Here is a 17224-nt window from a genome sequence, read left to right on the forward strand (position 1 = left end):
AATAAAATGATGCACTAGCAAAATTACCAGTAAATAGAGAATGTTGGATATAATTTTATTTTCAAACAAGCTGAAAAACCATTGTTAGAAAACTGGTTGATGAGTTTGAAGTAGAACAGAACAAATAGGAACTAGCGGATCCATTGTCCATTGTAAAGAAATGTATTGGGTAAGATACACGTTTAAGTTATAAATGTCAATGTTAGACTAGCACTAAGCCCCTCAAGGGAGGTTCATTGATGCTGATGAGGGGCTCTTGCACCAAGGAATTGAAACTATCCTCCCTTTCCTTGGATTGAATCTGATTGCTCCAGACCCTGTATGACTCCCATGGGTTAAGTGCTCTCCCGTAAATATAAGCATCTCTGGCAGTTTATATAGAGATGTCAGCCACATTAAATGTAAAATGTGCGGACAGAGCAGGGTCATACACTAGAACAGTGGCTCTTAACCAGAAGTACGTGTATTTCCTGGGGGTACAAGACAATGATCATATCAAAATACAATGTCTATGAAAGATATGGAATAACATTTTAAAAATTACTGTAACATATATTTTATTTTTATGCAACACACCTGTTTAAGTTAATGTAGTATGCTATTTTCTTCTAAATGCTTACTCATGCCTTTGAACAACACAAAGAAATCAAGCACTTTCTTAGGAACTAAAGAAGCAATATTGCTGATGTTTTTTAAAACATGGAGTTCATTTTATCTCTGGTATACTTGGCATATATATTCACACACTTGAAGGCTCTCATTCTTTTTGCTACCTACTATTTGTTTGAGACAGCTTTGTCAATACTTCCCCTATGTACATAAAAACAAAGGCTAGAAACCATCTCAGTGCCATTATACACCAAAATCACAAGCCACTTTTTTCCATTACACGTATTAAAAGTGAGACCTCTCCCTTTATACTGTTAGATGCCCCTGTGTACTTCCCAGTTTAATGTAGTGGGGCAGATGCATTTTGGTGGATTTTCCTTTTTTCTTCTTTTAAGCCTTTTCTTGTACAAGCTATTCCTTACAGAACTCTTAAAGTGGATTGTTATTTGGAATCACGTGGATAAGAGGTAGACGGCGCCTTCGTCTGGAAACATCGTTGAAGGGGACCCCATTTTGTGCAAAACAGTGTCCTGAACATACCAGCTTGCTTGACCTGGGTGTGGTTGAAGGTTAGGGTTTCCATGTAAATATGTGTTCCCTTTTAATTGATGCATTATTTCAGAGCCTTTTCTCAGTTAGAAAACAATGATAGTGCAGAGCACTGTTTTATGTTGCCCATGGTATTTCTAAAGAATGGACAGTACAAAACCCACTTCTCAAATTATAATTCAGATTTAAATCTATTTTGAATAAATTTGTACTCTATTTTTTTTTTTTTTTTTTTTTTGACAGAAGTGAAGTGAACAAGTTGAATGCTGAAGGCCAGACTCTTCAGGCTATAGAGGTACAGTAATTCTGTCTGTATTTAGTTATTATTTTGGGTTCTTTTGAAGTTCATACACTTACCTAGGCTAACTAAAAGTAATGCGCAGGATGATAATGTGTGTCGAAGAGAGTATGATTAACCCTTTCACTGTCGGTCCTGTAATATTATGGCTTGCAAGCCAGTGTCTGTCCTGTAATACTACACCAAAATTCTGGCGCCTTCAAATCTGGTGGAAGAAAGCTGGTAGGCCTGCATGTAAGAGAATGGGTCGGTGTGCTCAAAAAATCAGGGTGGCTGCAGTGCATTGTGGGAGTGGCAGTTCAGTACACCTTCACCATGTCTAGAGGTAAGGAATACCTCACTTCCCAGTGAATTGGGACTCTTCCCTTCCCAAGTAATAGTTCTGACACAGATGGAAGTATCAGTGAAGATGAATTTCATGGTTTTGAGGAGTTTTTGACTCAAAGCAATGCCCAAGATACCAGAAATAGTGCTGAAAACCCAGATGTCCATCAGCCTTCCACCTCTGGTGCTGGGCCATCTCGTTCATGCTCAGTTGTCCCACAGCGAAAGAGGAAACTCATATTTTCTCATGTCAAAGAATAAGTAAGTAAGTAGGTTTATTCAGGTATACATAAATACAGTTACATAGATTATCATACATAGCAGCATATGTGTAGAGAACCTAGGATAACCCAAAAAGTCAGACAGTGACTTATTTCCACGTGGGTGGTGGGGAAGACTGTGTGGGTGGTGGGGAAGACAGCATGGTTGGTGGGGAAGACTGTGTGGGTGGTGGGGAAGACAGCATGGTTGGTGGGGAAGACAGTATGGTTAATGGGTAATGTTACAATTGGGATGGATAATATACATGCGGCAGCTGGTGGTGGTGTAATGCATCATGTAGCACCAGCAGCACCCCAGGCTGGTAGCTATGCTGCTGCCTCAGCACATCCACAGCAAAGGCCACCTTGAACCACCCCACACACAATAACCTGCACAACCACAACAACTTACCCACAAAAATGCAGACACTCGTTTTATGTGTGAGGAGTGTAAAACAGCACTGTGCATAACACCATGTTTCAAAGTCCCACAAGCTGCTGCACTTCTAGGAACATGTCCACTGACATTATGTGTATATATACATTATAGAACATTAGTAATAAACAACTTTTTTAATTGTTAGTTTGTGTAAACATGTTTTGTAAACATAATGAAAATATTTGTACAGTTATTGTGTTGGTAGGTAAGACACATAGGCAACAGTTAGGCAACTTCATTCCGAAACATTTCGCCTACACAGTAGGCTTCTTCAGTCGAATACAGAAAGTAGGCAGGAACAGTAGAGATGTGAAGACGATGTAATCAGTCCATCACCCTTGAAGTCGTAGAATTTGAGGTTGTCAGTCCCTCGGCCTGGAGAAGTTCAGTTCCATAGTCAGGAACTATCTGAAAATCAAGCGACAGTGCGGAGACTTAAATACTGTCAGAAGGAGAGGTGCAGAGTAGTAGTAGTAGTAGTAGTGAGAATGTACCCACTGAGAGGTCAGGTCCCTCTCAGATCCAACAGTTCTCACTTGGAAGGGTTGTCTAAGGCGTTTTCTGTACCAAGAGGCCATGTGTTGCAGTGTCTGACAAGATGAACATCAAAATGGTATACAATACCGACAGGTTGGTAGGTAAGACACATAGGCAACAGTTAGGCAACTTTATTCCGAAACGTTTCACCTACACAGTAGGCTTCTTCAGTCGAATACAGAAAGTAGGCAGGAACAGTAGAGATGTGAAGATGATGTAATCAGTCCATCACCCTTGAAGTCATAGAATTTGAGGTTGTCAGTCCCTCGGCCTGGAGAAGTTCAGTTCCATAGTCAGGAACTATCTGAAGATCAAGCGACAGTGCGGAGACTTAAATACTGTCAGAAGGAGAGGTGCAGAGTAGTAGTAGTAGTAGTGAGAATGTACCCACTGAGAGGTCAGGTCCCTCTCAGATCCATCAGTTCTCACTTGGAAGGGCTGTCTAAGGCATTTTCTGTACCAAGAGGCCATGTGTTGCAGTGTCTGACAAGATGAACATCAAAATGGTATACAATACCGACAGGTTGGTAGGTAAGACACATAGGCAACAGTTAGGCAACTTTATTCCGAAACGTTTCGCCTACACAGTAGGCTTCTTCAGTCGAATACAGAAAGTAGGCAGGAACAGTAGAGATGTGAAGACGATGTAATCAGTCCATCACCCTTGAAGTCATAGAATTTGAGGTTGTCAGTCCCTCGGCCTGGAGAAGTTCAGTTCCATAGTCAGGAACTATCTGAAGATCAAGCGACAGTGCAGAGACTTAAATACTGTCGGAAGGAGAGGTGCAGAGTAGTAGTAGTAGTAGTAGTAGTGAGAATGTAGCCACTGAGAGGTCAGGTCCCTCTCAGATCCAACAGTTCTCACTTGGAAGGGTTGTCTAAGGCATTTTCTGTACCAAGAGGCCATGTGTTGCAGTGTCTCACAAGATGAACATCAAAATGGTATACAATACCGACAGGTTGGTAGGTAAGACACATAGGCAACCGTTAGGCAACTTTATTCCGAAACGTTTCGCCTACACAGTAGGCTTCTTCAGTCGAATACAGAAAGGAGGCAGGAACAGTAGAGATGTGAAGACGATGTAATCAGTCCATCACCCTTGAAGTCGTAGAATTTGAGGTTGTCAGTCCCTCGGCCTGGAGAAGTTCAGTTCCATAGTCAGGAACTATCTGAAGATCAAGCGACAGTGCGGAGACTTAAATACTGTCGGAAGGAGAGGTGCAGAGTAGTAGTAGTAGTAGTGAGAATGTAGCCACTGAGAGGTCAGGTCCCTCTCAGATCCAACAGTTCTCACTTGGAAGGGTTGTCTAAGGCAACAGTATTTAAGTCTCCGCACTGTCGCTTGATCTTCAGATAGTTCCTGACTATGGAACTGAACTTCTCCAGGCCGAGGGACTGACAACCTCAAATTCTACAACTTCAAGGGTGATGGACTGATTACATCGTCTTCACATCTCTACTGTTCCTGCCTACTTTCTGTATTCGACTGAAGAAGCCTACTGTGTAGGCGAAACGTTTCGGAATAAAGTTGCCTAACTGTTGCCTATGTGTCTTACCTACCAACCTGTCGGTATTGTATACCATTTTGATGTTCAGTTATTGTGTTGCATACAATGAGTGGATATATAAACATTATGCATTATATTGGTCTCACAGGCCACAAAAGTTACTTGAAAAAATAAAATATTAGAAAAGAAAAGAAAAATAGAATAAAAGTAAAAATAATATTACCGAGTGAGCGGAAGTCGCCGATGTTGCCGTCAGCTGTTCACTTTGTCAACTTCACACCTCTATATCTCGGTAACTACTGATCGCAAAATTTTTATATTTATTGTAGGAAGTCTGAATAAATGAAGAATGGGTATAATTGAAAACTGCTGCACGAGTGAAACGCTGTAAAGGGAAGTACAGTGCTATAAAGTGAGGCCGGCGTATAGTAGTTGAACCATACTCTGCAGTCTACAATAACAAGTGACATAAAACCAAAAATGTCTCTAATTAACAAATTACATTAATTATTAACACTGAATTGTTTAGCAGATTTTTAAAGTATGAATGAAGAGAGAAAACCATTACTGAAGTAACTGGTGCCAGGGTGCAGGCACTGTAATGGCAGGATGCAGGATCTGTAATTACTGCCAGGGTGCAGGCACTGTAGTGCCAGGGTGCAGGCACTAGTGCCTGGGTGCAGGTATTGTAGTGCCAGGGTGCAGGCACTGTAATGCCAGGGTGCAGGCACTGTAACTACTGTCAGGGTGTAAGCACTGTAACTACTGCCAGAGTGCAGGCACTGTAACTACTGCCAGGGTGCAGGTATTGTAACTACATCCATGGTGCAGGCACTGTAACTGCCAGGGTGCAGGCACTGTAACTACTGCCAGGGTGCAGGTATTGTAACTACAGTAAGTTTAGTGCTGAGCGATGGCGACTTTTAGCATTTGTGTAATTAGTTAATTCTGAGTTTGTTTCAGCTCCTTACCTCAGAGATCAAAGTGCATCCTGATAACCCAGAGTTGTTTCTTCTGAGAGCACAAAACCTGCTGAAGCTTGACAAGTATAAAGGTAAAGTATTTTTTATTTTTTATTTCATTACTACCTTCCTTAGAAAAGCTGACATTTCTGTAACAGATTAGATAAGTGCCCTTAATACATATATACGTGTGGTGCATATAGTGTATGTTACTATTATATTGTGCATTATTATTTTTATTTTTTTTTTCATCACTAGCTAATGCTAACTACCTCCAATACTTTATACTTCTTTCTTACTGCTATTAATTGCTCATAATTTTAAGTTACAAGTCTAATCTTACTCCAAATTAATATTATTCATTGTTCTTACCTGTCCATTTAATTTTGTTTACCACTACTTGTTTTTTTAGTCACTTTTTATTGTGTGTGCAATTAGTGTATATTCCAATTACTTTTTTGCAAGTACCAAAACTATCTTTTGCTAGCTAGTACCAACTACCTCATTTTTTTACTTTTTATTGTGCAGTAAACTGCTCAACTTATTTAATATTACAAATCAGATCTTACTCCTAAACCAATATTATTTCATAGTGACTATCTGTCCATTTAACTTTGTTTACCATTACTTAATTTTAGTCCCTTATATATTTTTTCCTTTATTTTAGCTTTATATAACTACCTTAGTTCATATATTCACAATTGTTAAAATAATCAAGGTGCTATTCTCAGGTGCTAAAGTGTAATATGTTCACTATTTTTCCATTATATTCCAAAGCTCATTTATTTGATTACCACTTTATTGTTTACCACAACTTATATTAGTCCCTTTTATATTATAATTTTATATTATAATTCTAACTAAAGAATTACCTTTAAAGTACTACCTACTATCATATTCCCAAGCTCCATTATTTGATCATTACTTTATTTGTTCACCACAAATTATTTTAGTCCCTTTTATATTGTCTCCTTTTTTTTAGCTTTAAAAAACTACCTTAGCTCATTATTTTTACATTTGTTAAATAATTCAGGTGCTATTTTTTAGCTTTAGAATATTTACTTTGTTTTATACTTAATTCTAACTATAGATTCACTACAAATCTTATGATTACAAGCATTGATCCTGATACCAACCTCTTATTGAATGACTTAAATGAATCAAACAGTTACTGTAATTACTACACAGCAGAACAATCAAAGGCACTTCTCAGAGCCAACAAAAACATAACTGTTTTTAACTACAATATCAGATCTTTAAGCAAGCATTACGATGACCTCATAGCATTACTAAATTCCTTGCATGCCAATATGTCCATCATTACACTAACTGAAACCTGGCTAAAGCCTGATACTACAGATGTCTATGCCATTCCTGGTTACACATCCATACACAACTGTAGGACAGATCAACAAGGGGGTGGCACAGCTATATACTACTCAGACCAACTAGAATGTATCACTAATACTTGCACAAGGGATGAACATGGGGAATATATAATAGCTAAATTCAAATCCAAATACCTACAAAAACCTCTCACATTGATAAACATCTACAGAGTTCCTCCACAGTCAAACATTAGCCAATTTAGTCAAAACCTAGGAAGTATGATAACTGATGCACGCATAAACAAAGATCACTTACTACTCTCAGGTGACTTCAGTATAAATCTCCTGCAAGACCAGGACCCACACGTTACTGAATTCACAAACACAATGAGTAACTGCATGTTGCTACCAACAGTAACAAAACCTACAAGAGTTACGGAGACTAGTGTTTCCCTACTTGACCACATCTGGACCAACACCATATCCCCTTTAAAATCAGGCATAATTACAGATAATACCACAGACCACTACCCTACTTTCCTCATAACAACTCTTGGTAAAATACCCCAAGACACTACTAAAGTCACCTTCAGACTTCACAATGAGGCAGCCATTAATAACCTCACAACAGCAGTAACAAACATTGACTGGCACACTGAGCTAGAAATCTATACAGATATTGACGAATGTATTAATAATTTTCTAAAAAAGACCCAATACCTCTATAACAAGCACTGCCCTAAAAAAACTAAACAGATGACAGCTAAGAGACTGAACAGTCCCTGGCTAACACCCAGCATTCTCAAATCCATAAATACAAAACACCGATATGAAAAACAGTACAGAATGGGTCACATAACCAGAGACCAAACAAAACGTTACTCGTCAATCCTAACCAGCCTGATAAGAAGGGCAAAAAAATTGTATTATGAGAACAGATTATCCAACTTACGAGGTGATATAAAAAAGACCTGGAAAACCCTATCAGAAATTCTGGGAACAAAAAAGATATCACGAAATAGCGAAATAAAATTAGCAAAATCAGATGAACCCCAACTCCCACCAACAGAAACAGCAAACAGACTCAATGATTTCTTCTCCACTATAGGACAAAACCTTGCCAATAAAATCCCAAGCTCAGATACCCCACCAAATGACTACCTCACTGGCAACTACCCGAACACACTGTTCCTAGCTCCGACTAACCCATACGAAGTCTCCCTTATTATCAACGCACTAAAAAACAAGGCAGGAGATTTAAATACCTTACCACCCCTTATATACAAAAAAGTGTCACAAGTGCTATCACCAATCATTGCAACACTCTTTAACAAATCCATTGAATCCTCCACCTTCCCTACAGTTCTCAAAATAGCAAGGGTCACCCCGATCCATAAAGGAGGAGACCAAACAGAGTTGAATAACTATAGGCCAATATCCAATTTACACCCTCTCTCAAAAATCTTCGAAAAATTAATTCATAAACGAATCTACTCCTACCTCATCTCCCAAAACATACTCAACCCCTGCCAATTTGGATTCAGGCCTAATAAAAATACTAATGATGCTATTATACACATGCTAGAACATATATACACTGCAATAGAGAAAAAAGAAGTCCCACTGGGGATCTTCATTGACTTACGTAACGCTTTTGATACAGTTGACCATGACTTGCTCCACGTAAAATTGTCACACTATGGTATAAGAGGGCACTCCCTCAAGTCATACCTCAGCAACAGAAGCCAATATGTGTATGCAAACAGGGCAAGCTCTTCCGCACAACCAATTACAGTTGGTGTCCCACAGGGAAGTGTCCTTGGCCCTCTTCTCTTTCTCCTATACATAAATGACCTACCAAATGCTTCGCAATTACTCAAACCCACACTATTTGCAGATGACACTACATATGTCTTCTCTCACCCGAGTCCAGTCACGCTAGCCAATACTGTAAATACCGAATTACAGAAAATATCTACCTGGATGAGGACTAACAAACTTACACTAAACATTGACAAAACCTACTTCATTCAGTTTGGTAACAGAGCTACAGATGTCCCTCTTAACATAATGATAAACGGATCACCTATCACAAAGCTAACAGAGGGAAAATTCTTAGGAATCCACCTTGATAATACAGGTCTCCCTCAACATTCACGTTTTCAGCTTTCGTGGGCTTCACACATTCGCGAATTCCCAACCGCCAAATTCCCAGCCACCAAATTCCCAGCCGCCAAATCATATTCAAGTTTCCCGCCACCTGCGAGTCCCTACTACCCTCCCTCCGACCCCTGCAACTGGCAGCCAGCCCTCCCACCACTCAGTGTGGTGAGTGTTTTGTTTGTTCATTATTTGCTATTAAACTACAGTATAAATAATGTAAACACATTCATGACTGCATATTGGAATGGCTATTTGAACAGGTATTGGACGGTGACATCATGTGTTTACTCTTGAACACAGCAAAGAATCAAACATTTCTGCTACTGCTAATAATAACAATAATAATAATAATAATAATAATAATAATACGATATAATTGAAGAAGGAAATTGTACAAAAATACGAGGGAGTGGTTGACACATCGTCAGTGTGGCTTTATTTATGCTGGAGTGAACATTAGTCTCCCTGCTCTTCCAAACATTTCACAATAATTCATTGTTTGGTGCTTGTAGATTGAGTGTGACTGGAGTGGTTGAGGTAGTGATAGAGGTGATAGAGGCAGTGGTAGAGGCAGTGGTAGAGGCGGTGGTAGAGGCGGTGGTAGAGGCAGTGGTAGAGGCAGTGGTAGAGGCAGTGAGAGGCAGTGGTAGAGGCAGTGGTAGAGGCAGTGATATTTACTAACATATATGTTATAAATAATAATAGTACATTATGAATAACATTTATTATTATTATTATAAATGTTATTAATATTAACATGTACTATTATTATTTATAACATACGTATATGTTAGTAAATACCACTGCCTCTATCACTGCCTCTATCACTGTCTCTATCACTGTCTCTATCACTGCCTCTATCACTGCCTCTACCACTGCCTCAACCGCTGAATTATTGTGAAATGTTTGGAAGAGCAGGGAGACTAATGTTCACTCCAGCATAAACAAAGTCACACTGACAATGTGTCAACAACTCCCTCGTATTTTTGTACAATTTCCTTCTTCAATTATATCGTATTATTATTATTATTATTATTATTATTATTATTATTATTATTATTGTTATTATTAGCAGTAGCAGAAATGTTTGATTCTTTGCTGTGTTCAAGAGTAAACACATGATGTCACCGTCCAATACCTGTCCAAATAGCCATTCCAATATGCAGTCATGAATGTGTTTACATTATTTATACTGTAGTTTAATAGCAAATAATGAACAAACAAAACACTCACCACACTGAGTGGTGGGAGGGCTGGCTGCCAGTTGTGGGGGTTGGAGGGAGGGTAGTAGGGACTGGCATTGGTTGAGGAAGTGGTGGAGACAGTGGTGGAGTCTGTGGTATTTAATAACATACATGTTATTAAAGCATAACATGTATATATTTAGTACAACTTACGACGTTTTCATGTATTTTATGATTGTTCATGGTTCAACAAGTTAAGCAGTATTGTATTATATTTCCCTACAATATATTGGGGCACCAAACATTCACGGTTTTTCAACATTCGCGAGGCTCTTGATCCCCTAACCCTCGCGAATGTTGAGGGACACCTGTAGACTCAAATTTCATACACATATACAACAAATTTCTAAGAAAATTTCCAAGATTGTAGGCATACTATCGAAGATGCGGTACTATGCTCCACAGTCAGCCCTCCTGGCCCTATATCACTCTCTTATTTACCCCTATCTCACCTATGGAATTTGTACATGGGGCTCAACAACAATTAACCATCTCAGACCATTAATTACCCAACAAAAGGCTGCAGTTAGAATGATAACAAATTCTCACTACAGGCAGCACACTCCACCAATATTCAAAACACTCAACCTACTCACCATACAAAACATCCATACTTATTATTGCACCTATTACATACATAGAACACTTAACTCTGATATTAACCCTCCCCTCAAACATCTCCTTGCCATCCTCAACAGAACACATGACCATAACACAAGGCACAGATCACTCTTTGATGTTCCTCGTGTCCATCTCACGCTATGCAAAAACTCAATGCACATAAAAGGCCCTAAAATCTGGAATTCATTACCTGTAAATATAAAAGAAACACTACCTGTTTATAAATTCAAGTCTCTTCTCAAAGATCACTTACTCACCCAAAACCAAAACCAAATAAATACTGAATAACTGAACCTTATAAATTGTGTATCTTAAATGTTTCTCACAATTATATCACATAAATGTTAAACCTAAAACCCAATCTAACTTTATTATTTTTTAAATACACTACCTAACAGAATACTCCATTTGACTGAATGTACAACAATGCATGCAACCATATGACCTGTCTTTGTAATACTCATTTGTGCTTTATAGTTATCTGTTTACAATAATGTTTTATCACTGATTTCATCATTGCTTAGTTAATCTTAAGTTAATTTTAAGCCAGCCCGTAATGCTATGCATATAAGTGGCTTTGGCATGCTGCTCTTACCTGTATTTTTTTGTACCTCTGTATGTGTGCTCAAATTATTAAATAAATAAATAAATAAATAAATAAATTCAAAATTATTCATGCTTGAATTTGATTTTTTTTTTTAATTTTCTTTAAGCAATAAATTTCATTAATCCTGATTTTTTGCTTCTCATTTATGCACTGTTTAATTTCATCTTTCTTTTCCACAACCACCCAGGGAGGGCTGTTGTTGTGTCACATGAATGTTGAATGTAAGCCTGTTAAATGCTTTGAACTTTTGTAAGATTTCTGGTCTTTCTGTCTCATGAACTTACACATACATCTGATATAGTACTCCTTATCTTTAGTTGTTCTTAGTGCTGTAGTTTCTATTATGAGACCTATTTTAAGGTGGCCACAAGAGCAGTGATCCCTGGAATTGTTAATGAGCAGATACTGTGTAACAACTTGTTTAACCCCCAGGTCCCCCTACCCACCCAATTACAATGGAACCTCGGTTATCGGCCGTAATCCACTTCACAAGGTCGGCCTAAATCGGAAAGGGCCGAAAACCGCAGTAATATTTCCCATAAGAATTACTGTAAATACAATTAGTCCGTTCCAGACACTCAAAAATATTAATAAAAAATAATTTTTTTCAAGATTAACTATGGTTTTACATACAGAAAACAATGAAAAATATATATAAAGCATAAATTTTAATGATAAATGAACATTACATACCTTAATTGAAGATTCTTGTTGGCATATTGAAGAAGGTGAGGAGGGGAGAGGGAGTTGGGAATCCCCCTCCATAAGGACTTCAGGTATCAAAACCTTCTGTAGGGTTACTTCCCTTCTTTGTCATTTACTGCCACAGTACATTCATTACTTACCTTAAAATATTTGTAGTCTTAACCCTTTGACTGTCGCAGCCCCAAATCCTGAAGTGTCTCCAGGTGTTGAAGAATATTAAAAAAAAAATAATTTTTTCTTATGAAAATGTTAAGATTAATTTTCTAATTGTTTTAAGCCTTAGAGCAAATTTTTGCAATCAGTACTTATGGAGATATAGAGGTGTAAAGTTGGCAGAAAATGAGCCATGAATTTCAACAGTGGAAATACTGCTCACCCAGTAAAGTTTTTTTTACTCCCATTCAAAGGTATCTTGCTTTTTCCACTACAGGTCTGCCATCACAAATCCGGCAATCAGTTATTCGGTTCCTTCAGTTATTCGGCACTAATTTTGGCTAGCATAATTTCAAATTTCCAGGGTCGCCACACCAATCTGCTGGTACTGTTTGGTGGCGCTACTTGCTGCATAAGTCATTCCAATTTCTTTTTCTCCATTTATTGTTTTAACCTGCTTACTTTTAGCCCTAGCCATGGTTCCAATGAATAAAAGAAATGCTTCTCATTATGTAAAGCACCTACATAGTACATTATCCATTAAAGATAAGGTGGCTTTGAAGCCACTGTCGGTTGTCATGAGCTCAGTCTCATGAAGCAGGAGAATATGCTTTATTAATACGCTAATATCAACACTACAGCTTATTTGCCAATCACAATTGATCTAATATGACATAAGAAACAATATAAAATAAAGCATGTTAAATACTCCAGAATGAATAATATTTGGCATAATACCGAGCAGTTCGACAGAGTTATGAAGAGGATATGGTAAACAAATACCATTCTCCTATCCTTGTCTTGGGGCTTATATTAGAGAAAACGGAGTATAGCACATGGCTAACTATGATATACACTCGTACTCCACCATAAACATGAAACAAAAAAGTTATTTTCTCTCTATAGATTATCACACATAGTAGCATATGTGTAGAGAACCTAGGATAACCCCAAAAGAGTCAACGTGGCTTATTTTTAGTACCTGGCTTGGATTAGCCATATATGATTTTTGGTAAATATTCGATTCTCAGCCAGGGTAGAAACATTAGGTGTGTTTCTTTACACCTGTTGTCTATGTTTACCCATCAGTAAATGGGTACCTGGGTGTTAGTCGACTAGTGTGGGTGTTATCCTGGGACACTGACCCAATTTTCTTGAAATACTCAGCATAACAAGTGGCTTTCTATACAGTAGTATGTCACTGATGTCAGCTAGGCCTGTATACCTTGTACATGCACTTGTAGTAAATAAAGATGTTAATATTATTATTATTATTATTTTTTTTTTTTTTTTTTCAACAAGTCGGCCGTCTCCCACCGAGGCAGGGTGACCCAAAAAAGAAAGAAAATCCCCAAAAAGAAAATACTTTCATCATCATTCAACACTTTCACCACACTCGCACATTATCACTGTTTTTGCAGAGGTGCTCAGAATACAACAGTCTAGAAGCATACACATATAAAGATACACAACATATCCCTCCAAACTGCCAATATCCCAAACCCCTCCTTTAAAGTGCAGGCATTGTACTTCCCATTTCCAGGACTCAAGTCCGACTATATGAAAATAACCGGTTTCCCTGAATCCCTTCACTAAATATTACCCTGCTCACACTCCAACAGATCGTCAGGTCCCAAGTACCATTCGTCTCCATTCACTCCTATCTAACACGCTCACGCACGCTTGCTGGAAGTCCAAGCTCCTTGCCCACAAAACCTCCTTTACCCCCTCTCTCCAACCCTTTCGAGGACGACCCCTACCCCGCCTTCCTTCCCCTATAGATTTATATGCTTTCCATGTCATTCTACTTTGATCCAATTTCTCTAAATGACCAAACCACCTCAACAACCCCTCTTCTGCCCTCTGACTAATACTTTTATTAACTCCACACCTTCTCCTAATTTCCACACTCCAAATTTTCTGCATAATATTTACACCACACATGCCCTTAAACAGGACATCTCCACTGCCTCCAACCGTCTCCTCGCTGCTGCATTTACCACCCAAGCTTCACACCCATATAAGAGTGTTGGTACTACTATACTTTCATACATTCCCTTCTTTGCCTCCATAGATAACGTTTTTTGACTCCACATATACCTCAACGCACCACTCACCTTTTTTCCCTCATCAATTCTATGATTAACCTCATCCTTCATAAATCCATCCGCCGACACGTCAACTCCCAAGTATCTGAAAACATTCACTTCTTCCATACTCCTCCTCCCCAATTTGATATCCAATTTTTCTTTATCTAAATCATTTGACACCCTCATCACCTTACTCTTTTCTATGTTCACTTTCAACTTTCTACCTTTACACACATTCCCAAACTCATCCACTAACCTTTGCAATTTTTCTTTAGAATCTCCCATAAGCACAGTATCATCAGCAAAAAGTAACTGTGTCAATTCCCATTTTGAATTTGATTCCCCAAAATTTAATCCCACCCCTCTCCCGAACACCCTAGCATTTACTTCCTTTACAACCCCATCTATAAATATATTAAACAACCATGGTGACATTACACATCCCTGTCTAAGACCTACTTTTACCGGGAAGTAGTCTCCCTCTCTTCTACACACCCTAACCTGAGCCTCACTATCCTCATAAAAACTCTATACAGCATTTAATAACTTACCACCTATTCCATATACTTGCAACATCTGCCACATTGCTCCTCTATCCACTCTATCATATGCCTTTTCTAAATCCATAAATGCAATAAAAACTTCCCTACCTTTATCTAAATACTGTTCACATATATGCTTCAATGTAAACACTTGATCTACACATCCCCTACCCACTCTGAAACCTCCTTGCTCATCCGCAATCCTACATTCTGTCTTACCTCTAATTCTTTCAATTATAACCCTACCGTACACTTTTCCTGGTATACTCAGTAAGCTTATTCCTCTATAATTTTTACAGTCTCTTTTGTCCCCTTTCCCTTTATATAAAGGGACTATACATGCTCTCCGCCAATCCCTAGGTACCTTCCCCTCTTTCATACATTTATTAAACAAAAGTACCAACCACTCCAACACTATATCCCCCCCTGCTTTTAACATTTCTGTCATGATCCCATCAGTTCCAGCTGCTTTACCCCCTTTCATTTTACGTAATGCCTCACATACCTCCCCCACACTTACATTCTGCTCTTCTTCACTCCTAAAAGATGGTATACCTCCCTGACCAGTGCATGAAATTACTGCTTCTGTTTCTTCCTTAACATTTAAAAGTTCCTCAAAATATTCTCGCCATCTACCCAATACCTCCATCTCCCCATCTACTAACTCCCCTACTCTGTTTTTAACTGACAAATCCATATTTTCCCTAGGCTTTCTTAACTTGTTTAACTCACTCCAAAATTTTTTCTTATTTTCATTAAAATTTTTTGACAGTGCCTCTCCCACTCTATCATCTGCTCTCCTTTTGCACTCTCTCACCACTCTCTTTACCTTTCTTTTACTCTCCATATACTCTGCTCTTCTTATAACACTTCTGCTTTGTAAATACCTCTCATAAGCTACCTTTTTCTCTTTTATCACACCCTTTACTTCATCATTCCACCAATCACTCCTCTTTCCTCCTGCTCCCACCCTCCTATAACCACAAACTTCTGCCCCACATTCTAATACTGCATTTTTAAAACTATTCCAACCCTCTTCAACCCCCCCACTACTCATCTTTGCACTAGCCCACCTTTCTGCCAATAGTCGCTTATATCTCACCCGAATTTCCTCCTCCCTTAGTTTATACACTTTCACCTCCCTCTTACTTGTTGTTGCCACCTTCCTCTTTTCCCATCTACCTCTTACTCTAACTGTAGCTACAACTAAATAATGATCCGATATATCAGTTGCCCCTCTATAAACATGTACATCCTGGAGCCTACCCATCAACCTTTTATCCACCAATACATAATCTAATAAACTACTTTCATTACGTGCTACATCATACCTTGTATATTTATTTATCCTTAACCGGGGGTCCACTGTACATATGATTTTGATTTCTTTCATGACGAAAAGTACCTTGAAATTGCACTCACAGTAGCGAAAATGTTCTATTCTTTAGCGAAGCTCAAGAGTAAACAAATCGTCCAATACCTGTCCACCTGCCAGTCTAAATTCCAGTACGGAGTCAAGAATGGATTGACATTATTTATGCAATTATTACAATAATGCAGTAGTCTGCATAACAGTAAATCTTTTATTTTTTTTTTTTTTGTGAATAAAAATTCCAAATGGTAAGCAAGAGTAATATAAGAGGGGCCTGTAGCCATGACTAATGAACAGAAAATGTTATTTTAGTGCCAGGAATGTCTGCATTGTTTATTCTGGACCCTATTTTGAAATTGGCATCTGTTGAAATTTGTGTGAAATCGGCCAAATTGCCAATTTCTGACCACTTTATTGGGTAGTTGAAATAAGTGAATGGGCTGTTTCTTGTACTCAATTGACAGACTAGAAGTAAATAAGTTTATTCAGGTATACACAAATACAGTTACATAGATTATCATACATAGCAGTGTATGTATAGAGAACCTGGGATAACCCAGAAAAGTCAGACAAAGTGACTTATTTCCAGTACCTGGCTTGGGCTTGCCATATATGATTTTTGGTAAATATATTTTTTTCTCGGTTGTTTGTTGGGCTATCTCGTTGAAACTTGGGCAATGTATGATGGAAAGGTGCTTCTTAACGTACAACAAAAATAAAAAAGACGGACGATAAATAAGGGAGTTCACTTCTCAGCCATTAGCCGCCTCTTTGCAGTATATTTTCGTATGGTTTTTATGGTTGTACAGTGGACCCCCGGTTAACGATATTTTTTCACTCCAGAAGTATGTTCAGGTGCCAGTACTGACCGAATTTGTTCCCATAAGAAATATTGTGAAGTAGATTAGTCCA

At 38.4% G+C, this 17224-nt stretch overlaps 1 protein-coding gene across 1 annotated transcript in view; it reads left to right on the forward strand.

Annotated features, from left to right (window-relative positions):
• Nucleotides 1-17224, forward strand: part of Sgt1 (suppressor of G2 allele of skp1) — a 130877-nt gene that overhangs the window by 9815 nt on the left and 103838 nt on the right. Inside the window, exons 2-3 of the mRNA XM_053772291.2 lie at nucleotides 1402-1453; nucleotides 5489-5579. Of these exons, the coding sequence (XP_053628266.1) occupies nucleotides 1402-1453; nucleotides 5489-5579 (143 nt within the window). The remainder of the gene's footprint in view (nucleotides 1-1401; nucleotides 1454-5488; nucleotides 5580-17224) is intronic.

This window comes from Cherax quadricarinatus, chromosome 23 (assembly GCF_038502225.1).
Source record: "Cherax quadricarinatus isolate ZL_2023a chromosome 23, ASM3850222v1, whole genome shotgun sequence".
NCBI classification, from domain to species: Eukaryota; Metazoa; Arthropoda; class Malacostraca; order Decapoda; family Parastacidae; genus Cherax; species Cherax quadricarinatus.